At 46.1% G+C, this 27,908-nt stretch overlaps 1 protein-coding gene across 5 annotated transcripts in view; it reads left to right on the forward strand.

The window, feature by feature from the left end:
• The window catches only part of PDE1C (phosphodiesterase 1C), a 556,804-nt gene that overhangs the window by 62,126 nt on the left and 466,770 nt on the right, over positions 1-27,908 (forward strand). Inside the window, exon 1 of one of the 5 annotated variants that reach the window (XM_004269926.4) lies at positions 15,696-15,827. The exons of 3 other annotated variants lie outside the window; for them this stretch is intronic. In XM_004269926.4, coding sequence (XP_004269974.1) covers positions 15,743-15,827 — 85 coding nt within the window. In that variant the 5' untranslated portion in view covers positions 15,696-15,742. Of the gene's footprint in view, positions 1-15,695; positions 15,828-27,908 lie in introns of those variants that run through there. One more of the 5 variants, XM_033428312.2, reaches the window with a different exon arrangement.

Raw genomic sequence — 27,908 nt, forward strand, 5'->3', positions numbered from 1 at the left:
TTTCAATGAAATGATGGAAAAATCGGAACTCAGAGTGCTAATGCTTTTTTTCCAGCCATGGAGAAGCTAGGTTTGAATCCACCTCTTCTGAACCTTAGTCATCAGCCCTTCTCACTGAACCGGCCGCGTCTTTCGGGAGTTTCCTAAGCGTTTACCAAAGCAGCAATGTAGCGCTTCCTGCAGGTCTCTTGGCCACGCAAAAGGCAGGACTCCACGCTGTCTCTCCCCATGGAAAAATATCCAAGCAAATGTGGTCCATCTTAGCATCCTCATGGCTAATCACTTCATGATTTCTAGCCTTTACTCCTGCTCCTGTGCTCACCGCCCTTCCCCCTGATCACTTCTGCCAGTTAAGTCGCGGGGAGGGGGGTCCCTTCGTCCCGGTTAGAAGAGACCAGGGACAGCCCGAAATTGTGCTCGGAGTCCTGCCAGCACACAGGCGCCCCCCAGCGGTGCTGGCGGTAAGTGCAGCTGTGTGGACGGCGCCCTAAGGACCTGGGCAGGGGAGGGAGAGGAGAGCCTGTGTTTTCCAAAGTGAGGTTCCTGGTGCTGTGGGCTGTGGCAGTTTGGGGGATGTTGGACAGAGGAACCCCGTGAGACTTTGCAGGGATTTTTATCACACTCAGAAGGACATTTGGTTTGGATTCTAAGTATTCCCAAATTAACCCTAGGTGTGGGGTCCTCCAATCTGTTGAATGTTGACAGTCACATTGTCTCCTAGTGCCATTTCCCTCCTGTTTATGTGAAAATTAAGGCTTTTAAAGGAACTTTCATCTAAGAGCTCAGGGTTTTTAAAAACATTTTTATTGAAGTATAGTTGATTTACAATGTTGGGTTAAGAGTTCAGGGTTTTAAAACAATTTTATAAAGTGTTGTGAAGCGTTAGAAATAACATGGGCTCTCAGAAGTTCTGGTTCCGGAACTGCGCTAACTAGTTGTTAGGACAACCTGTTTCCCTCTCTGACCCTGTTACTTTACCTATGACTTCCTACCCTTCACAGGTTACTACTGTGCAGAAGTGCACCGAAATGCATAAGGTGTGAAAACAAAGTAACAATGACATGATAGCAGCAGCTGATGTTTGTTGAGTGGTTACTTTGTGCTAGATACCGCTCTAAGCACCTTTCACGTGTTAAGTCATTTAGTCCTCACAGCCATCATATAAGGAAACTGAGGCAAAGCCCAAGGGCATACAGCCAGTAAGAGCAGCACCAGGATTTGACCTTGGCAGGTCAGCTTCGGAACTTGTGCTGTTCATCGTTGATGTTTTACTGCATTAACATGAGTGAGGGAGGATGAAAATGAGTATGGTTAGGGTGAAAATGACACCAATATTGTTATAAAAAAAAAAGACAAACCGAAACCTTATCATTTTTGCTCATGTCTTTTTATCACTCTTATCTCAAAAAAAAGAGACTGGTGTGGACGTTATCTCCTCCAGGAAATTGTGGGCTGGACTAATGGCCCCATGCTGGGCTCCCCCCACCTCCTGGACGTCCCTCTGTCTATGCTTCATGTTCAGTTATCATTTGTTCACTTTGTCCCCCTAGACAGTCAGCTGCCTGAAGGCAGGGACGATGAGCCTGGCAGATAGATTGTGGAGCTTGGACACTGGGCCCCTGGGTACTGTTGGTATTTTCTCCCCTTCCTCTCTCCTTGCCACTCCTTTGAGGCAACTAGATCTCCCTCCCATCTTCCCAGGAGAGTCCCTGTTAAGTGGTTTCCAGGGTCCATCTGGGTATCAATCAGGGAGGCAGGTCTGCAGTCCTGCTGACTAAGTCCTAAGGGACTGCTGACTTTAGGTGAGTCATCTTCATGACGCTTGGGTTTTCTCACTTCCCCTTGTGTGGCAGGAAGCTGAAGGTGGTCAGTGCGGCCGGGGCCTGGCCAGTATTGTGGATGGGAAGCAGGCCCACATAAGGTACTTGGAGGATGGGCTTGGGGGGAGGCTTGGAGGTGGCTAAGGGCTCCTCTCCCAGGGACAGAAACCTCAAGGACAGCTCAGGGGCACAGTTCTGTATTCCAGGTGGGAGATGGGAAAGGAATAGGGCCTACTCTGTGGCCTCTAACTGGCACCTGTCTCCTCTCTGCTTATGTATTTCTTTGGACTTGATTAAACAAGGGAGAGGTTGAAAAAGTAAGAATGGGTGGAAGGGCCCACAGATGGGAGTGTCTGGAACTTCGCACCCTCTGAGAATATGAAGACAGGCAGCCTAGCATGGTGGATGGAGGTCTGGGGAGAAGTCAGATTGGTCCCCATTTAGATGTCACATCCACCTTGCTGCACCTGGCCTCAGTTTCTTAATGTGCAACATGGGAATTGTTGTGAGGGCTAAGATTCTTTCTGGAGATGAAAGGGTCTGTCACAGTGGTTGGACCACAGTGAGGACCTCGACAAACAGGAGTTGAAAATGAGGACCCACTGACTCTTCTTTCAATTTAATCACTGAGTTAACACCTCATTTTTACCCTTTTTCACTTCTTATCTCCAACAAGTGGTCTTGATTTCCAGCATACTTCAACAATTCAATTTTCTTGTGATTTGCTTCAGTTGTCACACATTTTGAGTCAATCCCGTAACCATTCGCTGAATGCAGGCCATGTGTCAGTGACAGTGCTTCGTGGTTTGGAGGATATCTTCAAAATCACAGGGAGATTAATTAAGTCAAGAGGCAACTCGTGAAAAGAGGAAACCAAATTGCTTCCATTCTCTCAAATGCCCTTTGTTGGCCTGAGAGGCATTTTGTTAGAAATTCAGTTGCCAAATGTATGTGTAAGAATTTATCACAATTAAAAAAAATGCCTTTTGGTAACTTAAATACCTGACAAAAGCAGCTCAGCATTAAATCGTTAGTACTCCCACCTGCTGCCAACATAACTGCTTTCTTTTGTCATGATAATACAGACTGTCTGATTCTCTGGTAGAGTTTTTGGGCGGCAGCATAATCAACATCTGGAAAAATGTGCTTGTGATTCTGAGATTTCAGTCATCTTGTCAATGTAGAGACTTTGTGCTTTCCCCACCCATGAAGGTTTTTATAATTTAAGATCGTAATTTAGAATTTCCACTACACAAGACTACAATCTCTTTCTTTTTGTACCAGGTTGCCTTGTATGGTGAACATGCCTAATATTTTGTAAAGTACCAGTAAATAAGGTGTCACTGATAATGCGGTAGCAGGACTTTCCCATTAAGTCCTGGTATGATGGAAGTATGAAATCTCTCCTGAGAAGAGGAGCCCAAGAGTTTTTAGACAATGAATACGAATTCTCCTTTACGCAGTTGGTGGTAAAGGTGGACCATTTATCCTGATTCATGGAGGCTGGTTAGAGCACATCCTTGACTGAGAAGGCTGGCATGTTAATTTCCATATTTCTTCTTAAAGCTACTGTCAGAACCAGAATATTCATTCAACAAGTATTTATTGACTGCCTACTCAGTGCCAAGGTTGTTCTAGGTATTTGGACTACATCAGTGAACAAAACACACACAGCCCTCACGAAGCTTACAGTCTAGGCACGGGTCATTGATCTGGCTCAGGATAATTTACTTTAATATATTTTTTAAATCATAAAATTTTTAAAACAGGACAAATACAGGAAATAATTCAGAGACCCATGTTTGCATTGACAACTGACTTTTTATTTATTTTATTATTGTTTTATTTTTTTGACTGCTCCTTGAGGCTTGCGGGATCTTAGTTCCCCGACCAGGGATCGAACCCAGGCCAATGCAGTGAAAGTGCCGAGTCCTAACCACTGGACCTCCAGGGAATTCCCGACAACTGACTTTTTAAATGTTTTTCTTTTTTTCTAATAATGGGCAGAGTAAAAAATTTGGAGGACACATAAAAGAAGAAACTAAATTCTACCAAGTTTCCTGGGCGGGAGGATAAGCCTGAACTTGTTGCCTCTTGGTAACCAGGTTACCTGTAACTCCAGCACTAGACTGTAATCACTATCACCATTTTGGGGTGTTTTCTCCCCGTCTTTCTGAAGTGCAGTTTTTACATAGTTGTGACCATATTGTATCCTACTTTGCTCTTTTTCTTAAATATAGTTTTTTACTCTCACCAACTATGTTTTTCTGTGACATTTTCTCCAAAACCCCAGCATCCTTATCATTATCATCAGCAGCAGAGACCACATCCAGGACACAAAGTGTGGGTGGTGTGTGTGTGTGTGTGTGTGTGTGTGTGTGTGTGTGTGTGTGTGTGTGTGTGTAGCTAGCTGTGTATATCTGTGTGGGTGTGTGTTTGCTGGTGATAAGGGACATGTTTGTTAATTCTGTTTGAAGTGAATCACTAAGCTGGAACAAAGTCCTGGATGAATTTAGCTGCTAGTGAACAACAGATGGGGGAGAAACTCTCTACTACAAGTCATTCCAACAAATAGCTGGATCCACTCTGGTGTCAGAAATCCCCTTCTGAGCTGCCTGTCTGTTCTCTTTGGTTCCAGTGTTCTTGGTGCTCTTGATGATTCTGTTGCAAGGTTGCCACTGAGAGGAGTTACCTTCTCCAGGGATTTCAGAACCACAGTAAGAAAGATTTTCGAACTAAATCTAACACCGTAACTCCATTCTTTGTTATTGGAGGGCTTGAAATGAGATGCATGTGTAAAATACTTAGCACAGAGCCTGGCACATGGTGGCTGTTAGATCCCTAAGGCCACTATGTTAGACCCCTAAGAAACCATGCTCCCTTCCCCATGTTCAAGTGCAGGTGCGTGCTGACTCTACCTTTAACAGTTATCCATCTGGGACCTGTTGCTGTGCAAGTTGTAACCCTGGCTGCTCTGTATTTTTTCTAATCCCTATTCCCCAGAGCCCCGTCAGACATCTTGGATGTGGCAGATTTTGCTGGCCTACAGAAGATTCTTCACCGAGTTTCTCTCTGTTTTGCCCCTTGCCTCATAACATACGGACATTTTTGTGTTTCTCTATATTTATGTTTTCTATTTACAGAAAGGAAAAAATCGTATGTCATAAGATGATGTAATTTTCAACTACTACTAATGAATTATTCTTTTGGCTTGCTTACTAAAGCCAGAGCTATAGTGTACTATTGAAATTGTCTATACCCTTAAACCTTCTGTAAGTGATAATACCAACATCAGGCCACATGAAAAAGAGGTGTTCTTTCTGGGGCAAAGCTTTAATTTATATATCATGGCGGTAGGCTTAGGTACATTTTTCAACTTCAGACCGAAAGGTTACAGCTGTGATTTGGGGGCAGATTTTTCGCTCAGCCCTTGGCAGACAGGTGTCCTATGTCTGCACCTGGTGAATTGGAAATTTGGTCAAAACGGTGAAGAGGGTAGGGTTTCAAATGGATCCACATGTGTACCAAACCCTCTGTTCTTTCCTAATTTCATTTCCTGGAGCCCCTCTTGCAGTTTGATGGGGCCATATGACTAATTTCTGGCTAATGGAATGTAGGAAGAAGGGATATGTGTTTTCTTCCAGGCTTTTGGGGGAGGTCATCGAGGAGATGTGACCACTGGTTGACCTGTGAGCTGGACCCAGGCAACTGGAGGCTCCCCACCACCTCCCCTGTCCTTGGCCCCTTGCCTTCGGCATTTTCAGAAGCTTCTCTAAGGATACAGCCTTAAGATAGAAATGTGGTGTTGAGACTATCTGGATGGTATATGTGACTGAACCCAGCTGAGTCCTCTATATAAACTTTTAAGATTCGGCAGGTGTGTGCAGAAACTTACTCATTCGCGGCCGCCCAAGACAGGCCTGGTAAGAAAGTTCCCTTGTTTATTAAACCTGCCACCCACCAGTCTGGAGTGGTCTGCCTCTTTCTTCAATCTCTCCCTGCCCTCTGCATATAGGGCTTTGTAATGAGCAAGAAATAAACCTTTAAGTGGTGTCAGGCCACTGAGACTTTGGAGAGTTGTTATAGAAATTAGCTACACAAACTAATACAGGATTTGGCACATGAATATTAGTTCAGTAAATATGAGTGTGTTTTTCTTTTGGTCCTCAGGAAGCACAGAATGTCAGAATCCTCTCAAGGAAATCTGAACTGAGAAGAGTTGATACGTCTAAGCAAAGCCCTTGAGAGAATGTCAGCAGTCAAGCAGGAAAGCCAAATACATCGCCAATGGCATACGGTGGGGTTTGTGAGGAAGGCAGGGCTTCGGGCCAGGAGCCAGATAGGAACATCAGGATGGAAGTAGACCAGGAGTATTTGGGATGAATGTTGCAAACTGGCAGTGGTTCTGATCCTTGGCTTCTCCCTAGAATCATCTGGTGAGTTTAAAAAATACCAATGCTTAGCCTCCCATCCCTCTTCAGACCAGTGAATCAGAATCTGTTTTGGTGAGCCCTGATGTCTATATGATCGACTCATTCCACAGGTGATTTCAGCATGCTGTTGTTGTTGAGAACCGCTGCTGTGAACAGTATTGAAGCATCGGTGCCTCATCTTTACTGAGCAGTGGATACTAGTGTGAGGCATACTTGGATGACCCAAAGGTACTGAGTAATATTATGGCATGCTAAATAAAGGTCAGAGATAGTTGCAGCCAGAAGAAATTACGGCTCAAACACACCGGGACATCTGTGACTTTTCCTTGGCATTCAGACCTGCCTTGAGGTGCAGAATATAATCCCTGCAGGTTCTCTGATTCCTGGGTCCTCTCAAGCTGCTTGATGGCCACTAGTATCCATTTCCCATCTTCTCCAGATTCCTTCTTATTACCTTTGTATTAGTCAGAGAAACAGAACTAACAGGATGCACCCATCCGTCTGTCTATCAACCTGTCTGTCTGTCTATCTATCTATCTCTCCAGAGAGAGGTTGGTTTACTTTAAGGAGTTGGCTCATGTGATTGTAGAGGCTTGGCAAGTCCAAAATTTGCAGGGTAGATTGACAGGCTGGAGACCCAGGGAAGAGTCGCAGTTTGAGTGCAAAGGCTGTCTGTTGGTAGAATTCCTTCTTGCTGGGGGGAGGTCAGGCTTTTTTGTAGTAAGATCTTCAACTGATTGGATAAGGCTCACCTACATTATGGAGTGTAATCAGCTTTCCTCAGAGTCCACTGATTTACATGTTAATCTCATCGCCCCACCCCCCACCTCAGATGTTCACAAAACATCCAGAATGTTTGACCACAGAGCTGGGTACCATGGCCTGGCCCAGTTGACATAAAATTAGCCATCACAATCCTCTTGCCCCTCACATGCACTCTCTACCTGCCAAAGTGTGCATGAAAAATGAAACATCCGAATGCCCATTCTCTGGCTTGTTCTCTGCAACTGTAGTTCGAGTCTTCTTTATACAAAGCAAATCAGATGAGCGCAATGTAGCAGATTCTGTCACGGCCTGGTCTCTCTCTGTCCCATGCTCTTACCACTCCCAATTGCTGAACTGGCATTTCTTTGCTTGAAACCTTCATCTGTCCACCAGATTTGCTCTGTTGCCATTTCAGCGGGCCAGGAATACAGTTCGTCTTCTGTTTCCACGGTTCTGCATCTGTGGATTCAGCTAACAGCATATCAAAAATATTTGAAAAAAAATTCCAGAAAGTTCCTGAAAAGCAGAACTTGAATTTGCCACACTCTCCGCTGGACCACTCCCAGTTCCCCCCAAGATTCTGTAGGGCCTTATGAGCCAAGGTAAGGAGGTGGGGTTTTTTTTGTTGTTGTTTGTTTTAACTAACTTTTTTTTTTTTTTTTTGCGGTACGCGGGCCTCTCACTGTTGTGGCCTCTCCCGTTGTGGAGCACAGGCTCCAGACGCGCAGGCTCAGTGGCCACGGCTCATGGGCCCAGCCGCTCCGTGGCAAGTGGGATCTTCCCGGACTGGGGCACGAACCTGTGTCCCCTGCATCGGCAGGTGGACTCTCAACCACTGCCACCAGGGAAGCCCTTAACTAACTTTTAAGTGTTTATTCTGTTAGTTTATTCTAAGAGGTTTTACTTTGTTCTGAGAGTTTCTCTAGAGTGATGGGGAGTCTCTGAAGTGTTTTAGGCAGAGAAAGGACAGGACTAAATTTTTGTTTAAAAAGGTCGTCTTGGCTGCTGGTTAGACAAAGGCTTGGAGCAAGAATGTCAGCAGCTTGCAGGGTTAGGAGGCTGTTGTGACAGTTCACGTGAGAGACAGTGTAGCATGGACTGGGGAGGGGGAGCATGGAGAGGGGTGGGTGGATGCCAGACATTTAGGTGGTAGTTCTGTCAGGGCTTAGTGGCTGTTTAGGTGAGGAGACAGAGGGGACAGTCATGACTCATAGGTTCTGATCCGATGGTAGAGTGCATGGGAGGACCATTTACAGAGATGGGGTAATTGGAGGTTAAGAGTGAGGCTTTGATGATATTCTGGAGGTATTATGGCGAGGAACCCCAAAATGCCTGAGGACTACAAGAACAGTGTGGGAGCAACACTCAGCCCATGTCCACTCACCAAGCTCTGTGTTTGTCCTTGCCTGGGCTGCTTCCCCCAGGGGAAGGGGACCCTTTTCTAACTCTCACAGAGGTGCCGGGTGGCTCTTCCTAGCAGAGATCCTTGTTCTAGTGAGCTTGGACCGAGGGATGCCTTGGAACCCTAATCAGCCAGAGAAGAAATTCGAAGGAGGGTGATAAAGGTGGGCCTGGCCTGGGAGGGGGAGTAGAAGCATTATCCCCCTTCTCCAACACCCCAAGGGAACTCTGGAGGTGGATTAGGAAGATGAAGAGTTCAGATTTGGATGAGTCGAGGTTAGGTGCCTATAAGACCTTCTGAAGAAAAAGGAGATACCCTGTTGCTTGGGGAAGTGATCTGAGCTGGAAATAGATACTTGAGAGTCATTAACAGAGCTATCAAAGTGAAGAGGATTGCTCAGCGGAGAGGGAATAGAGTGAGGAGAGGTTCCTGGATAAGAGCTTCTCTGGTTAACAACAGTAAAGGAAGTGGCTAAGAAAGCTAGAGGGAAAACCAGGAGCAGGTTGTGCCCTGGATGCCCGGGGAACAAAAGAAATCCTAAATGATGCAGCTGCGGTCCACAGAGTTAAACGCTGCCAAGAGGCTGAGAGGATGAAGGCCACAACATGTCCACTAAATGCAGTGATGCCTAGGTGACAGAAGTGTCGTGGAACAGGGAGGGGGACGGAGGCTGGTGGGTGGGGGAGTACCTGAGCATTTCCTGAGAGTGCTTTCTGAGCCAGGCCCTGTCCATGCTCCAGACTCCAGCTCTCAGGAAGCCCGTGGGTGTCTGCAGCTCAGTTGAGTGATGGAGGCTTAGAACCTCTGGCTCCATTGCTCATGGGGTGATTGATACTCTGGGGCCTTGGGCCCAGGGTGAGTGAGCTCTGAGCCTGTTCCTCTTTGCCTCTGAGTATGCATTATCTCAAGCACTCTATGCAGGAAACAAGCACAAAAGGGACCTAGTGTCCTAGTGATGATGATGATGTTAAAAAATAACATATATTGATGGGAATTCCCTGGCGGTCCAGTGGTTAGGACTCCACGCTTTCACTGCCGAGGGCACGGGTTCAATCCCTGGTAGGGGAACTAAGATCCTGCAAGCCGCGCGGTGTGGCCAAATTAAAAAAAAAACACAATACACCATATATTGAAAGTTTACTATGGGTCAGGTTCAGGGAACATCTTTAACTTATCTCGGTATAACTCATATATTCCCTATAAGGTAGTTATTACATCTCCGTTTTACAGAAGAAAAAATCGAGACTCAGAGAGGCTAAGCAACTTGCCCAAGGTCACACAGCTAGCAAACAGAGGAGCTTTTTGTTTTATTTATTAGTTTTTTTTAAAACATCTTTATTGGAGTATAATTGCTTTACAATGGTGTGTTAGTTTCTGCTGTATCACAAAGTGAATCAGCTATACCTATACATATATCCCCATATCCCCTCCCTCTTGCGTCTCCCTCCCATCCTCCCTAACCCGCCCCTCTAGGTGGTCACAAAGCACCAAGCTGATCTCCCTGTATTTATTAGTTTTAAATGTTGTTAACCTGTTTATTATGAGCTGGCTCCAAAGCTCATCACAGAGGAAAATAGAGGGTGAATGGAGAGAGGGAATGACTGAGAATGACTCTTCTGCCCCAGTCACGTCACTGGCTGGCTGTGCAGCATTGCATGTTACATCTGTGTTCACTCCTTAATTGATCAAATGTCTTAGCGAGGGCCTACTCTGTGCCAGGCACTGCTGGGGCTGAGATGGAAGACCCATCCCTGCTACCAGCAGCTTATATCCTTGTGGGGTGACCAGCGTGCAAACAAGCAGTGTGAGTGCAGTGTGATGGTTCTAGTATGGAGACGCGGAATGGGGTCCAGGGGAGGCTTAAAGTGGAGTGGCCACCTCCCTCCAGAAAAGGCAGGCAGGAAATGCTTTCTGGAGGACCTGGGATATCAGCGGAGACTTGAAGGAAGAGGAGGAGGTCTCTAGGCAAACCAGGTGGGCTGAGGGGGGAAGAATAGTGCAGGCTTGATATTCAGGATTATGAAAAAGAAATTCAAGGCCATCATTTTGGTCTCTCCACCTCCACTGCAGAGTGTCTCCAGTTCTAAAAATCTCCTAACTGCAAAGGCTACCAGAAAATTCTCCCTAAATTCTTAGAGCAAAAAAGAATTAATTTACTCTAATTTGCTCCTGATGTTTTGGAGGAAGCATCGCTCAGCTAATATTTTTTGAGACATGGAAGGATTTTTTGAGACACTGAAGGCAGGTATAGAAAAATAGTCATTTTTCACGGATGCACTAATGATATGTAAACTTAGAAAAAAAGTTGAAAAATAGACAGTGGCCATTCCTATCACAAAGAAAAGTTGCCTCACTGTGCAAATAGAATTCTGTAATTTCCATCAGGGCTTTCGAGTCATCTTTCTGGGAACTTTCTCTGACCCTCAAGTGTGTAGGCACTTTGCTTTTTACTCTCTCTGTTTATTTGATAGTCGCTGCCATCCCTGGGCCTAGAGAAACAAAGAATAGGCTCTAGGGAAGCAATAAGGTAGAAGCAAAATGAAACAGAGAAGGGTGTTAGTGACAGCTGAAGGGAGTCGCTTCCATAGATACAGATTTTCTGAGACTGCTCTCTTGTTTGGACCCCTGGTTCCAGAGACTGTTCTGGGACTTTCTCTTCTTGTAAAGTCCTCAAAGGCAGGGACTGTTTCTTGGTTAGCACAATGCCTAACACATAGTTGGCACTCAGTAATGTTGATTTAATTCCACCCTTTCTTTCTCTGTTTATTTTTTCCTTCTCTCCCTGAAAGGGAGCGTGTTTGATGGATTAGTTAGGACTCATGTTTGCAAGCAGCAGAAACTCCCTTATGCTGGGTCACTCACAAAAAGGGAATGTAGTATAAGGTACTAGGGCATCTCATAGAATTTGGGAGGAGCTGATTTTTAGATGCAGGCTGGAACTGGGACTGGAATTTCCTGGAACTTCCTCTTCACCTCTCACAATTCCTACTCGCAGCAAAGATACTCATTAGCCTTATCTGGACTGTACCAGTTACAGCCAGAAGAATAGGGTTGCAATTCAGAAACTTCATTGCCTGTAGCCGTTTCTGTGATGATGTGAACGCAAGGGGGTCCTCTCCAAAAACTGGAGTAGTTGTCAGAGAGCTGAGGATGTCCATGAGGGGTATAAACAATGCTCTTATTGGGGCAACTTGGGTTTACAATTCTTGGGCCTTTGGCTGTTGGGAGAATTCCAAATGGTAGATGGCTTCCTATCTGAGAATGGTTGAAATGCATTAATGAAGTGCTGAGTAGCTGTCTTCTCTTTGGTATGACAAATAAAAAGTTATTTTCTTAGAAAACGGACTTTTTGGATAACACATGCTACACATATATATATGCTCATCTTTATCTAGAGGTTTAAAACCAATGAACAATAAGTACTTTCCACTGACACTCTTTCTCTTACATAGAAACAGTTATCAGCCCCTGCATAAGGAGTATCAAAGGACATGATATTAGCACCTGAGTCAGAGGAGTATCCTGCCAGATGAAAGTTTTTCCTTTATAGTTGTTATAGTTTGAAGGACATTATTTGATCCATGAGCTATGAGCTAATTTAGGTACTGAATTCAGTTCCTATTCTGATTTCTTGGGATGAAACCAGGGTCATGCATTATCTTGGGAGAAATTAATTCTAACCTAATTAATCTTGGCTAATAACTGGATCAAACTATTATTATGTATATTGTTTCTTTCCTTCCTTCTTTCATTCATCAAGCATTTGTCACTGTACCTTCCTTGTTAGAATCCATTCCAGTAATTAAAAGTAGATCAATGATTTTCCAAACTTATTTTAAAGTAAATATAATAAAACTAGAAGTTATCTAAGCCTGGGCAGGTGTAAGAGATTTACTATAATCTAGGAGTCAGCAAACATTTTCTGTAAAGGGACAGACAGCCTTTTTTGGCTTTGTAGGCCATGCAGCCTTGGGCACAACTACTCAACTCTGCCTGTTGGTTTCAAAGCAGCCATACACAATATGTAAATAAATGAGCGTAGTTATGTTCCAATAAAACTTTATTTGTGGACACTGAAATTTGAATTTCATGCAGTTTTAATGTGTCACATGTTTTTCTTTTGAATTTTTTTTTCAATCACTTCATCACTTCTTAGCTTGAAGACTACAAAAACAGGTGACAGGCTGGATCTGACCTGCAGGTCTGTTTGCTGACCCCTGCTCTAACAATAAGAGCATAGGATTCACCCATCTGCGTGGATATCTTGGATTAGTTTCCTTACTTCACAGGCATTCTTAAAGGAGCATTTCTGAAAGAACAAGCAAAAGTAATGCTTCTGTTGATCTTAGTCTTGAACTCATTCTTTCTCGGCTTATGTAATGTCAGCACTCGACTTCACTTGGTTTCGTGTAAGAGCCCCACACCGAGAAGGCTGCTTTCAGACTTTGCACTTGAAGCAGTGCATTCAGTGGTTCTGTAGGTGTGCAATCTCTAAAACCAGGGAGAGAGAGAACGGTTCTGGGGAGAAGCAATTTAAAAACAGTTCTAATTGTTCAGGCAAGTTATTTTTACCAGTCTTTAGGGGACAGATAAATGATCACATTGTTATTATTTTTATAGATTATATTTCAAAAAGCTTTTCTGCTAAGAGTGATTAAATACCAAGTTTTAATTTCACTCACTCAGGGAAAATTTTCCATCACATTCGGATTTTTTTTCTTGATAACTTAACCATAGGAGACTATAACTCAGGGCTTTCAGGATCCCCATTCCAGAACTTACAGTGCCAGAAAAGAAGGCATGTGATTCTGCTGAAGGTTTGGGAAAGTGGGAGAAATACAGGGAAATGAGAACGATAAGAAACTTTTGGGGGTACTATATTTAAAATACATTCTATATAATACATATAAACATTTTATGTATAAAATTTTCTTATAAAATTAATGATAACAGGGACTTCCCTGGTGGCTCAGTGGTTAAGAATCCACCTGCCAATGCAGGGGACACGGGTTCGAGCCCGGGTCCGGGAAGATCCCACATGCTGCGGAGCAACTAAGCCCATGTGCCACAACTACAGCCTGCGCTCCAGAGCCCACAACTCACAACTACTGAGCCCGTGAGCCACAACTACTGAAGCCCGCATGCCTAGAGCCTGTGCTCTGCAACAAGAGAAGCCACCACAATGAGAAGCCCGCGCACCGCAATGAAGAGTAGCCCCCACTCCCTGCAACTAGAGAAAGCCAGTGCACAGCAACGAAGACCCAATGCAGCCAAAAAAAAAAAAAAAAATTAATGATAACAGTAATGAAAATATATTATTGCTGTGAAGAATTTTCTGCACTGTCTACATAATGAAACTTGGGAGTCACCTGGTGATTGCAATAACTGAAGGCCCACTGCATGCCTAGGTTTCACCCATTTCCTCTTCTTAATTCACATTGTAAGATGAGGAAAGCAGACTCAGGGAGGTCTAGCTTCTTGCTCAAGGTCATATAGCTGGTAAGTGGTGGAGCCACATTTCAGACCCAGGTCTCTTTGTTTCTAGAGCCTTTTTCATGCTTTTGTGTTGTAACAAGTTCCAGTCTCAAGGAGTGCCTCAGGGTTTGAAGCACTCTCTTTACTTCCAAGCTGGGACATGCCATTCTGTGTGACACGGGGTCTGTGACATCCATTGCCTTTTGGATCAATTAATCTTGCCACTGACCTGAGAGATCTATTAATGTGGTTCTAGGTCTTACCAGAGAGAATTTATAATTGACGTTCCAACTACATCTGACATTAAAAAAATACCCATTTCTCTAAAAATATATGGTAAATTGAAGAAGATTCAATTCCTGAGATATTCACTAACCTGGTTGCTAGTGGGCTTGAGGGTTTTATGGGCCCCCTGAAATTGCATGCGGAATACTGCACATGTGTGTATATGTGCCTTTTTTTTTTTGGAGAAGACTTATAATTTTAGTTAGATTCTGAAGACGTGTGGACCCACTGTTCTCTCAGAAACAACGAGGGATATACCTGATTGACTCTGTTAGTATTGACAAGTGTTTGGTAATTGTGTCAAATTCCATCATGACAAATGACGTTAAATTAACTGTAGTCCCTTAATAACCTGAGCGTAGCACTGTCATTCCATGTGCTACACTGTGTGGACTCCACCAAGGGACTCAGCTCTGGTCTCATTACATGAGCTCCCCAGCCCCTGACACAGAACACTGCAGCTGTAAATCCTTAGCAATTGCTTGCTGGTTGGAAGGAATGATTTCCTCTGTACAAACCTTGCCTAACTCAGTCATTTCAGGTACTGGAAACACCAATGATTGATTTGATGTCATAAAGTGAAACTCCTCTGTCCAAACGCTGCCACTTTTTACCTGTAGGACCTTAGTCAAGGCCCTGTGGACCTCAGTTTCCTCTTCTGTAACAAGAGGGGTTAGCTGTAGGATTGGTTAAATTTCTGCCACCTCCACAAATTCCAGGAATCTTTGCTTGGCAACACATTCCAGGAGTCTCTATTTGTCAAAACCAAATTGGAAACAGCTTGGACAATTCGTTTGGAATCGACTAGAACTTGCACATCTTAGAGCCTCTGTGTGTAAGCGCTTAGCCACAAATATGGGTTACTTTGATAATTACCTTCTGGCCAGGGACTGCCGAGAAGTAATCTTACCGGGGTTCCAGGCCAGTTAGGGAGACAGCTGCTGGGAGGAAGTGGGCGTGGCGATTTTCCCGACTTCCTTGTTTGGAGCAAACTTTGGCAGTATCTGACCGGCTTAGATATTTGCTTTTCCATCTGTTGATGTGCTTTTTGGGAGCTCTCTTGTCCGCCAGAGAAAACATCTAGAAGAAGCCCGACGCCAATCTTTGCCATTCCCTAGAGTCCCCAAACCCCACCAGCCTCCAGAGAGGGGAAGGCGAAGCTGAGAGAAAACAGGCGTGCCTGAAGCGTGCCGGCTTCAGCGGCTCCCAGGGAGTAGGGTGGCAAAGACAGGGATTTCGGCACCCACCCACCCACCGGCCTGCATCCACGCGCACCGGTCCGCGTCGCCTGCCTTTCTTAGCACTCCTCTCGTGGTGTCTGGAACCTGGCACTGGAGATGGAGCAGTTGCGACGCTCGCTGGCTGCGCCGTGTGCCTAGTGCGTTCGTTAGTCGACCTCGCGGTCGCGGCGCCCGCAGCCGGCGCGCTCCGCTCGCAGCGAGCGACGGACCAGCGGGGACAGCGCGCGGCGCGCCGGAGGAGGGGACGCGGCCGAGCGCGGGGCGCCGGCGCGGGGCTGCGCGCTCCGCCGCGGGGGACCCCGGGACGCCGCCGGCCGAGCCATGACGGACGCCAGCAACAGGAAAGAGGGCTTCAAAAAATGCCGGAGTGCCACTTTCAGCATCGATGGCTACAGCTTCACCATCGGTGAGAACTTTCCGCCCTCTGTTGTTCTACTCCCGGCTGGGGCAAACCTCCTCTCACGTGGCGCCGAGGGTCCTCGGGGTCGGGCTGGGCCGCGAGGCGAGGCGAGGCGAGGCGCTCGCCGGGCGGGAGACCCGGGGAGGGGCAACGGGGCCGGGAAGTCGCGTGTGTGGCCCGGCCGCCTCACCGGGGCTGTCCCCGCGGTGCCCCTCCCGCCGCTCTAACCCGGCATCCCGCTGAAGCTGGTTTTTAGGGTCACAGCTTTTGGAACTGCTCGATTTCCTCTCAGCGATTTTAGTAACACAAGCCGGGACAGGAGGGATAGAGACAGAGATGGAGGCAGAGAGATGGAAATACTGGGAGAGAGAGAGAGTGACAGAAAGACGTGGGCATGACAGGCACTAAGACAGAGACACAGAGACACATAGAGAGACAGAATGACAGAGATATCTAGACAGAGACATTAGTAGAAACACGTAGACAGCATGTCAGAAATACAAAGTCGGAGATGCCAAGACAGAGAATGACTGATAGAATGTCAAAGACGTGGAGACAGTTATAGAAACAGAGAGGCAGAGGCTTTGAGAGACAGACACATAGAGATAGAGAGATTCAGAGAAAGAGATTGAAGGATAGGTTCTACAAAAATTGAAGCAAGAAGAGAAAGGGACACAAGGAGAGAGAGAGAAAGACAGGAAGGAGGGAGGGAGGGAGGGAGAGAGTGAAGATAAAGCAGAAAAAGAGGCACATTTAGAGAGAGAGAGAGAGAAGGCAGGGAGGGAAGGATGTATCATGCTACTGAAATATTTGAGAAAAACCTGTCTGCTGTCCTCTGGACTCCTAGTGGCTCCTTTCCCAAACCCTTTACCAAGAGGGGTACCAGAGGGGGCTGGGGGTGTCTTCATGGCTGTTAGAGGGAGCGGGACCACAGGGCTGACCCTCTGGAAGCTGAATTTGAAGATACCAGTTCTTGGTGCTTTTACTGCCCATTCTATGCTGCACACCAGCTGGTCCAGGGATTGCCTCCTCATCTTCCCAGGAGATGGGCTAAGCCAGGGCAACTTCCTCTCTGGAATGTCAGAGTTTGGAGAATGGCAGGGCAGAGCCAGGTGTCAAGGAGCTGCTTCAGCATTTCTACTTCTGTGTGTGCTCAGGTCACTATGGCTTTAAATCTGAACTTCACCCCAGAGCCTTTGAAAGTGAGGGGTGTATTAATGTGCTTTTTGGAAGTGTAGCAGGAATTTGCCAGGGGCAAGAAGAGGCTGATGGACAGGAGCTCATCTCTGGACCACTTTTGCTCCTTCTAATGAAGTGGCCCAAGATTTGGGGGGCATGGGCTGAACAAGTATTACCAGAATTAAGTCTAAACTCCTTTGCCTGCTTCCCAAGCCTCTCCATTCTGGCTTGAACTTGCTTTTCCTGCCTCAGCTGTCACTTCAAACCTGTTTCTTCCACACACTCATGATTGTTTGCCCACATCCCACCCCTCAGAGCCTCTGCTCAGGCTGTGCCCTCAGCCAGGAATGCCATTTCCCCCAACTCTGCATTGAGAAATCTTGTCTGTCCTGGCTCTCACTTGCCACCTCCTCTGCTCTCCTTCCCCATCAGAAAGAATTTCTCCCTCTGCACTCATCTCAGCCTCTTAGTCTTCTGTGAGAGCTCACACCCGGCCTTGAATCACTTATTTCAGCAACTATTCGTCGTCCTCTTGCATTACGGATTCCTTAAGGATGAGACTGTGTCTAATTTATCTTTCATAATGGTGATGGTGGGTGCTTGGGAGTTTTTGTAGGAATGAATTAAAGGTTGCCAAGGTCAAAAGTGATTCATTAAAAGGCCTTTGCCGTTTTAATATTAGTTTTTTGAATCTGATAAGGAAGCTCCCAAAAATGATTTTGAAGTTTTACCTGGCAGTTCCCTGTGAAATCTTTTTTTTTTTTTTTTTACAATGGTGTGTTAGTTTCTGCTCCACAACAAAGTGAATCAGCCATACATATACACACGTTCCCATATCTCCTCCCTCCTGCGTCTCCCTCCCTCCCACCCTCCCTATCCCACCCCTCCAGGCGGTCACAAAGCACTGAGCTCCCTGTGAAATCTTATCTTCCAAAACGTGTGGCTTCTAAAACCCAGGTTTACAGTGTAGCCCTCCCCGCCCCTCTTTTTGCTCCCATCCTCACTAGAGGAAATGGTCTGGCACGTTGGTGTGGTCTGCTAGTCAGAAGGGACCTCAACAGTGAGCAGGTCACTTCCTGGTGAGAGAGCTGCCAGCTTGTTTCAGACCTTTGGGCATTTATTCATTCACTCCTTTCCATCTGCCCTCCTCCTTTCCTCCCTTCTTCAAAAACTGCTTATTGAATTTTACTGTATTAAAAGATACAATTTAATACAATGCCTGCCATATGGCAAACATTCAATAAATGGTAATTGTTGTAATTATTCAAGGCCCTAAGCTAATATCATGGGGAATTTATGATGATGAATCAGACTTAGAACCTAGTGTTCAAGGAATTTGTACTCTTGGGGTGATGCGATGTGTTCATACATAACATTTTACAAAGTAGAAGCTACTAAACGCCATAAGAGACATTTTAGAAGGTTTAGGCCAATATAGACATTTTAGCAAACACAGATATTCAAAAAGAAAGAAAGAAAATCACTTGTAATTTTATCACCCGATGCTAAACATTATTAATATTTCTTGTATAGACTTCCAGTACTTTTTATTGTATATACACAGTTTTTTAAACAAATGCAGTCATAATGTTTGGTAATGTTATTAAATATCATAATAGCTTTGTTTCAAGCTATATACAAAGTTTTTATTTAAAAAATCTTCTATTGTTGGCTATTTAGGTTGCTTTTAATTTTTTACCATAATAGACAATGAAAACAGGCTCAATCTTTGAGTACATCCATTAATACTTCTGAGAATAAATTTCTAGAAGTACGATTGCTTGGTCCAAGACTATGTATATTTTTAGGGATTTTAAAACATATTGCTCAACTACCCTCTGGAAATACCAGCTTACACTCCCATCAGCAACGTATCAGGTGCTCACACGCTCTCATGAGACTGGACACTATAATTTTTCAAAAGCTGTTGGTTTGAGAGGTGGAAGGTAGTATCTTACTTCCACATGTTATTTCACTTCTTTTGTGAAATTGCCATTTTATGTTCTTTTCCTGTATGTTTTTCCTCTGGGGGAATTTCATCATTTATTTTTAATTTGCAAGTACAGTTGACCCTTGAACAACTGGGTTTGAATCGCGCAGGTCCACTTATACGAGAATTTTTTTCTATAGTAAATATTACAGTACTGTACGATCCGCAGTTGGCTGAATCTGCGGATGTGGAATTGCGGATATGGAGGAATCACATATAGGAAAGGCTGACGGTTAGTTATAATGCAGATTTTCAACTAACCGTAACCCCTGAGTTGTTCAAGAGTCAAACTGTACTCTTAATGTACAAAATACATGTTAGTTATACATATAATCAATATATTAATTATACATAATATATAATTATAATCACTATATATTAAGTATACAATATACTAATCACATAATAATTATATAATTAATATGTATAGTAATACGCATTATATACAAACATGTACGCGTGTGTGTATGATTTGCAAGTGCTGTCTGTCATATACGTTATGTGACATTTTTTTCTGAACAGGGGACTTCATATTACTGCAACGTCAGTGTGTGGCAGGTAGGACTTGATTTCAGGACATAACAGATATCTTGTAGCCTGTGCCCATGGTTGCCAGCTTGTCCCGTGGTTTCAGCAGGGTGGAATAGGTGGACAGTCCCCCTCTTACCACGTGAGAGAAGAATCCTGAAGAGGTCCTGGTGCCCAGATCACTCCCTTTTCTCAAGTGTCTGACATTCTGTCATCAAGAATCACCTTCTCTTCCAGTCTGTTAATTACGTAAAATTTCCAGGTCAAAGAACTTTACTAAAGGAATTTATGTTATGGTCCTGGCGAGTCAAGAGATTCTTACCAGGAGAGGCTTTTGAGGACAATGGGGGTCTTGAGGGTTCTTCAGAAGGGGAGGTGTGACCCACCCCTGTGGCAAGGTCAAGAATCACGTTTCCTTGGAGGGCTTCTGACAGAACTTCTCTCTGTTAAATGGGTGTCTCTGGGATAAGAGGAGGCATCTGGCTCAGAGACTTGTGGTTCAGATTGGCAGGGAGAAGGCTTCAGCTGTGGTTCTCTGCCAGGAATGATACTCCCCAAGGGGTGTTTGGACACATATGGTACACTATTAGTAGTTGAGTTCTAGGAGGCTGGGGACAGGCTCTACAGACAGTGAGCAGAGATCAGAGGGGTTCAGTGTTTTGTAGTGTGAGGGCAGTCCTGCACAGTGAGGAATTGCCCTAAACGCCAGTGACACCCCCAGGGAGAAACCCTGTGAGGGTTCCCTCTGACATGGGAGCCTGGGGCTCCTGAGCTGGCCTATGCCCTGGCTGCAGGGACTCTGGGACACTGACGGTCAAGGCTGCACGAAGAACAGGCCCTGCCATTTGCCATGCATAGCTATGGGGTGTGGGCCAGGCACTGAACTAGGTGCTCTACTCTGCTCATTTGACCACCTTTCACAACGACTCTGAAAGGTACGTGTCATGACCCCCATTTTAGGAGAAGAAGCTCCTGAGACTCCGAGAGGAAGTAATCTGCCGGAAGTGACAAGCTAGGAAGTGGCAGGGTTGGGTTCAGATGACATCTGCCCTGACTCCTCAGCCCAGGGTTTGTCCCAACTGTGCTCCCTCCCATGGTGGACTTTATTTGTGCCTGAGCCTTGGGACCAGCCCATCATCCTGATAAGGACAGGTCAGGGAGTTTGCCAAGGTCTGATGAGCGAGCACAGGCTGGGGCAAAACCAGAAAAAGATGGACCATTGTCACAGGGAGGGGAGGGCTGCTCCTGAGAGGAAGATCAGGTTGAAGAAATAGGCTTGTTAATCCACCTCCCACCAGGGCCGCCTGTTCAGCGCTCCCCTCACGTACCTGGGAAATGGTCTTGTGTCCTCCCTGTATGATGTTCTCAGGTCATGAAATCAGGTATGCGATCAAGAGGTCTGGGAAACGAGACCATGAGCTTGAACACATGCCACATCCAGAAAGCACTACTGTCGTCAGCCTCCGTGATTTGAGGGTCCCATCCCTAGGAAACCACTGAAGTTATGATTGTAGCCAACGATTGTAACTGTTAACATTAATTGAAGCCCATATGTAGAAGTTCAAGTGTAGCTTGACTGTGAACTCGCATTTGAATATGAAATGAATGGTTGTTGCGGGAGTTGCAGTATCGCTGGTTTCCAGAAGAACTTTCCTCGTCTTCGGGGGCGTAGTTATATGTTTGGGTTTGTATTCAGTGGATTTGCAGTTTCTTACTTTCTTCATAAGGCTGCCTGAAATACAAGCACACACTTTCCTCCCAAAGTGAAGTATGTCCGCAGAAAACAAAAGCACTTTTTTTTTTTTTTCAGCCGCCTGAGGGGGCCTCCTTCGATCTTCCTTGGTGCTACTCACCACTCCTTTTATAGCTGAGAAAATTGGGCTCGGGGTATCCTCATTTCCCCTTCTCCCCTCGGCGATGAGTGACCTCCAGGGTGTCAGAAGGAAGTGGGTGAAGCCATGGGCTGGGAGGATGTGAAGTTGGTGGGACGTATGGAAAAGAAGCTGCCTCCTTCAGAAATGAACCTGGTGGTGTTGTGGAAAATTCTAGGCCTGTACTGAAGACGTGTTGCTAACAGAGGGATGTGTTTCCTGTAGCAGCTGCCACTGGCTCCCTTGATTTTCTCTCTGCAGGGTTGTCCCAGAGGAGGAAAAACAAGGGGCCCCTAGACAGCAATCAGAGGCCCAAGGGGCTAGGAGTGAGGGTTCCCTGTCCCACCCTGGGACTGCCGGGTGCTGGGAAGCCCCGCTAAGTGGGGAGGTCTGCTGGAGGATGCTCCTTTCACAGGGGTTCTGTGTGGGCAGGGCTCCGTGGGTGTCGGGGGTGATGGGGCTGCATGCACCGGGGGTGTGGCCCCTCTCCAGCCCAGGCATAGCGGCCCCTGGCCTCCCTTGGTGTGTATGGCTGGGGACTTTCTCAGCCCAGGCCGGTCTCAGTGCTCTCTTGGCTGACTGTCACGTCTGCCTGCTAGTTTGTCTGGGTGGAGGCGAGACCTTTGGGCATTGTACGCCTGGTTGCGGGTGATGGTGGGTCGCAAGGAACTGAATAAGGATCCAAGGCACACTGTCCTACCGCCACCTCCCAGTGCCCGTTGCCCTAATTCCCTCCTTCTCACATCCCTGGGAAGACTGGAGCAGAGTGAGGTGAGGTGGTGTGTGGACTGAGGGCTCACGCAGACTGGGACTGCAGTCAGTACTCTGGCTCTCAGCTGCCCCCCTCGATCCCCACTCCTGCATCTGAGCCTCAGTTCCTCACATGTCAGATGCCGAGTGTGATCCTTAGTTACGGGATGTGGTGAGGATCAAGTGAAGATCTGCATGAAAAATCTGTTGGTTAACCCTGAAGTGCCATTAAAATGCTTCTTGTTATTAGGGGAGACTTAAATACTGGTTAAAACTTGTGCACCCCTCTGCACAGCATTTGCACTTCGACAAAGGGAAGCTTGAGGAATGGGGCTCTCATGACGGGGTTCTGATTGTCAGCCAGCAATTGGAGTACATAGTTTTAGGGATGTCTGTCAGCTGAGAGAGGGCATTTGTAGTGGGAAACCCTGGGCTTTGGAGTCACACAAAGACTTACTGTGCTGGTCAGGCAAGTCAGTTAGCTTCTCTGAGCCTTGGTTTCCTTCTTAGAATAAACGGGGCTAGTGACACCTTCCTCGTGCGTGAACGCGGCCTGGGGAGTGAAGTTCTATGCACAGTGCCTGCTGTCACACTGCGTGTTTGCTCAGCAACCCTTCCCTTCTCCTGAAATTATACTGACTAGAGCTGGCTCTGGCTGCGAGTAGGTGAGGGTCGGTGTGATCCTGAGGGTTTGCGGGTGTGTTCTGGGGCAGGCTTAGACGTGGGTCACTACTGGTCTGTGCTGGTGCGGGAGTGGCCACCAGGAAACCCTGTACTGTATCCTGGCCCCTGACGCCAGATGGGAACAAGAGCAGAGTGGGCACTGGACACTCTCCTGCCCTCTCATGGACCGATGCACCTTCTGGGGCCACACGGTGTCCCTGGCATGTCTACCAAGCCTCATGGACCTAGCAGAGCAATGGGCACAGTCCACCTGGGGCCATGGGGACGTTGTGGGTAGTGGGAAGAACAGCATTGCAGGAAAGAGCTTCTGAACTTGACTTGGGGATTGGCTGTAGGACACAGAAAGAAAAGGGGACCGGGATGGTGAAATTGGACCTCACAGAGTCCAGAATATAACAAGCTCTGGAGTTAAGACACTTGGGGTTCAGATTCTGAACCTCATCTTTTGCCATGATCTTGGAGAGGTGGCATCAAATGGCTAAAGTTTAGTGTCTTAAGCTGTAAAATGGACATAATAAAAATAGTATCTACCTTGCTGGGTTGGGCAATTAAATGAGATAATGCAAGCCGAGCTCCTAGGCATTACCTTAGTCCATTCAGGCTACCATAACAGAATACCATAGATTGGGTGGCTTAACAGAAATGTATTTCTCACAGCTGTGGAGGCTGGGAAGATTTGGTGTCTGGTGAGGGCCTGCTTCTGGTTCATAGAGGGCTGTCTTCTCACTGTGGGCTGTCCTCACATGGCAGAAGGGGTGAAGGAGCTCTCTGGGGTCTCTCTTTTTTTTTTTTGTGGTATGCGGGCCTCTCACTGTCGTGGCCTCTCCCGTTGCGGAGCACAGGCTCCGGACGCGCAGGCTCAGCGGCCATGGCTCACGGGCCCAGCCGCTCCGCGGCATGTGGGATCTTCCCGGACCGGGGCATGAACCTGTGTCCCCTGCATTGGCAGGTGGACGCTCAACCACTGCGCCACGAGGGAAGCCCTGGGGTCTCTTTTATAAGGGCGCTAATCCCATTTATGAGGCTCCACCCTCATGACCTAATTACCTTCCAAAGGCCCCACCACCTAGTACCATCACAGTGGGGATTAGGTTACAACATATTAATTTTGAAGGGACACAAAATCAGTCTATAGCACTATTATTATTGGGGGTTAATAAACATTTGCTGAATATAGCACTGTAGAAGAGCCAGGGGAACCACAGGGGAAAAAAATTGCACAGTGTAGTGGAAAACATGTATCAGACTCAGAATTGAAAGTTAGGGTTAGTTTCTTCCTAACTTGCTCTGTAATCCTGGGCAAGTCGCTTAACATGGGCGACAATTTCTCCACCTGTAAGTGAGCTGGTTGGGTACAAAAATCTCTGTGGTTCGTGCCACTCCAGGAAGGGAAGGCAGTGAGCTTTGAGTCCTGAAGGCCACCGTAGCTGTCCCAGAGCCAGAAGGTGCAGGGGAATGGCTAAGTTTGACACTCACAGGATTTCTGGTGAAAGAAATTTGCAGAGTTCAGAACAACGCAGAGGCAAATTGAATGTAGGGCTAGCAAAGAGCTGAAATTATTCTTGAAGTAAGTAGACTAGATTTTGTGTACACAACTTTGTATGGTAATTCACTGTACTCCCAGTGAAGTTTGATAACCGCTGAGCTCTAACCAAAGACAAGTCAATGTGTAGCTGCCTGGGCCTTCCAGCTGTTTCACCTTTGTGGTATCAAATCCCAATGAGAAATGGGGGGCTGGGTGGAGATTTCCAAGTGTTTCTGCTTGCCTGCAGGGTTAGCTCCATTCTGATGTGTTATGAAGCCTTCATGGCTTCCGTTCGTGTTGCTAGATTTGTTTGTAATGAACGGTAAATGTGATAATAGATAATAGTCGTGGAAGCACCTGGCCTGGATCCTGCTTAATAAATGTTTGCGGTATTTGAGAGGCAGTAGGTGTAGAGGTTAAGAGTGTGGATTCTGGAGCTTGACTACCTTGGTTTGAATTTTGGCTTCACAGTTTATTAGCTGTGTGATCACTGTGACCTTGGACAGGTTACTTACCCATTCTGTATCTCAATGTGCTCATCTGTTAAATAGAGATAATTATATTACCTGTCTCCTAGGGTGTTGGAGGATTAAATGAGTTAATGTATATCAAGCACTCTGAACAGCACCTGGTACATAGTAAGTTCTCTATAAAATGTTATGATATTTTTCCATATTATTATTATAATATTCATACTGTATGTAGTAATAATAATAATAAATTTCCATAACAATATTATTAACATGAAGATAATAATAACCATCTCTGAGTCCTGCTTGATCAAACACCCATTTATGCTGTTCCTTGAAAAGCTGTAAGGATGACCTTGGTCTTCTGCTTTCTGTTGTTCAAAACTGGCATTTCCTGCCAAAAGGCATTCACTTCTGTGTGTTCTTGGACGTTGGCGTCCCAGTGCTGTACAGTTGTTCTTGATGAATCCATGGTGGACCTACAAATGTTCCCATCTTCTTAACCAGTTAATCATCTTTTAGGACTTAGTGTGTCACTTGTGATGGCTTTGCAGAGTGAGTCCCTAACTGCCAGGCCCTTTTTAGGTGGTTAGCTCTCCTAGGTCAGGATGTTATGTGGAAAGGAAGGAGAGGCAGAAGACCCGGGCTCTAGATCCAGCCCTGGGGCTTCCTGTCTCTGTGACTGTGGGAAAGAGCATCAATCTTTCTGAGCCTTGGGTCCCTCATTTGTAAATGAGGATAACACTTCCTTCTTTGTTGTGTTGCTGGGGGAATTCAGTAGGATGGGCAACGATGGAACCCAGCATACTCTAGATGCCCAGTAATTGGTAGCTGTTGGTTGTGACTGTGGAGAGGCTCTGAAATCAGGGAGCGGGCAAGTCTCCCGGACCCACAGCTGCTTCCTTGGCTAGAGCTCCCCGGCCTGCCCCCTGGCTGCCTCTCATAGCCCCCGACCAGCCACTTATGTTGGGTGCTGGCGTGGCTGCAAGGCTGTCTTTGTTTTAGTGTAGGATTTCCCATCAGGCCAGGGATCTGGAGCCCAGATGAGCGTTTCCAGCTGGCTCTGGGTAATTGGTGCCAGCTACTCTGGGGAGAGCTGCCTGGCGCTGCCTGTGCTGTTTGGCAGGCAGGCTCTGGAGTGTGGCAGCAGCTTGGCCTGAGAACCAGGCCTTCCCCAAGGGGCCTGTGGGGGTCTTGGAAGCCGAGCTGCTGGAAGTTGGTTTTTACCTGTTGGAGGCCAGTATCTGCCGGACAAAGGTCCAAACCACTCAAGACTCCATCTGTGAGTATTAGTCCACTAACACTGCTGCCGAGGTTTGTTTCTTGGAGAGGAAATCACGTTAATTGATTTGCTGATACCTGCCTTTTCGCTTTGCCTCTCCAGACAGCTGTGCTTCCTCTCTTCTTGATAACGGCATAGAGTGGCTCAGGTGTGATTCCCTGGGCTTCGAGAAGAAAGTAGGAGAAGGATCAGCTATGCTGGACTTGCGTCACTACTAACTACCAGCATTTGTTTAACCTTTAAAAAGGGACCTCTAGGGACTTCCCTGGCAGTCCAGAGGTTAAGACTCCGAGCTTCCACTGCAGGGGGCACGGGTTCGATCCCTGGTCGGGGAACTAGGGATTGACTGTTTTTTTTTTTTTTTTGCACAAACCAGAAGTTGAATTGCTGAGCTCTGATGTTCACCATTGATGAGATATCTGACTATAGTCTTCACCTTTCTGAATCCTGTAAAGTAGGAATAATAATACCTATATTTGATTATGCCATTTATAAAGTGCTTGGCCTGGTAATGAGACCATCCCAGGTACTTATAAATCTTAATTCCTTTCCCTTCTCTATTCTCCTTCCTTAGCTCATGCCGAACCTGAAGGCATTTTGGCTGGGTTAGATGTTCACCTGTGATACAAAGTATGGGAACCCTCCAGCCCTTTGGAAACTTCATCTCTCTGAGAGGCCCCTGGAAAAAGCAGGCATTGATTTACTCCTGACTCCTGGGGATCACAAATGAACACATGGGATTTAGGCAGCGAGTGGGAAAGTGGATGGATTTCTATTTTAAAGTCATTAGTTTACAATGTCCAAGAAAGACTTATTGTGTCTAGTGACTCATCTTTCTTTAACAGTTGGAAGTTTAGATTTTCAAAATTTGTCAAGTCAATAAGTATTGAAGGGGAATCCAGCATCTCTTAAAGAGAGAACCGACAGCACTCTGAACCGGACCAGATCCCAGCCATGTGCTGGGCCCCAGAGAAACCCAACTTTCCAGCAAATGCCTTTTCTTCTTTTCTTATCTGGGTCATTCATGAGGCTAAGTGTTTAAAAGTTTAAAAGATGCAGAAATTTGGCCAGTTGTGTAAGACTATAAGCCTGGTCTTGGTGACTATTCCAAGGAGGCTGTTCTTTTTTTTTTTTTTTTTGAATGGTGGTCTTGTACAACTTTTTTCAGACTTATTCCTAGGTATTTGTTCTGTTCTTTTTAAAAAAATTAATTAATTAATTAATTATTTTTGGCTGTGTTGGGGTCTTCGTTTTTGCGTGCCGGCTTTCTCTCGTTCTGGCGAGCGGGGGCTACTCTTCATTGTGGTGCGTGGGCTTCTCACTGCGGTGGCTTCTCTTGTTGCGGAGCACGGGCTCTAGGCATGCAGGCTTCAGTAGTTGTGGCATGTGGGCTTCAGTAGTTGTGGCTCGCGGGCTCTAGAGTGCAGGCTCAGTATTTGTGGCCCATGGGCTTAGTTGCTCTGTGGCATGTGGGATCTTCCCAGACCCAGGCTCGAACCCATGTCCCCTGCATTGGCAGGCGGATTCTCAACCGCTGTGCCACCGGGGAAGTCCCCCAAGGAAGCTGTTTTCTGGAGGTGATTATGCAGTTGTTTTTTAAGCTGTTACCCCCATGTTGATGATGATAATAATAAGGTTTTACCATTTGTGAAGCACTTTCCCAAACAGCAACTCATTTGATTCTACCAATAACCCTGCAAGAGAGCTATGTGCAGCTGCATTTCAAGGGGGCTTCAAAAGTCAAAGTGACTTATTTCAAGAGCAGTGACCTAAATCCAGTTTCTGCATTTTGGAAAACTCGCGCATCT

The sequence above is a fragment of the Orcinus orca genome, chromosome 9, assembly GCF_937001465.1.
Source record: "Orcinus orca chromosome 9, mOrcOrc1.1, whole genome shotgun sequence".
Classification (NCBI taxonomy): Eukaryota; Metazoa; Chordata; class Mammalia; order Artiodactyla; family Delphinidae; genus Orcinus; species Orcinus orca.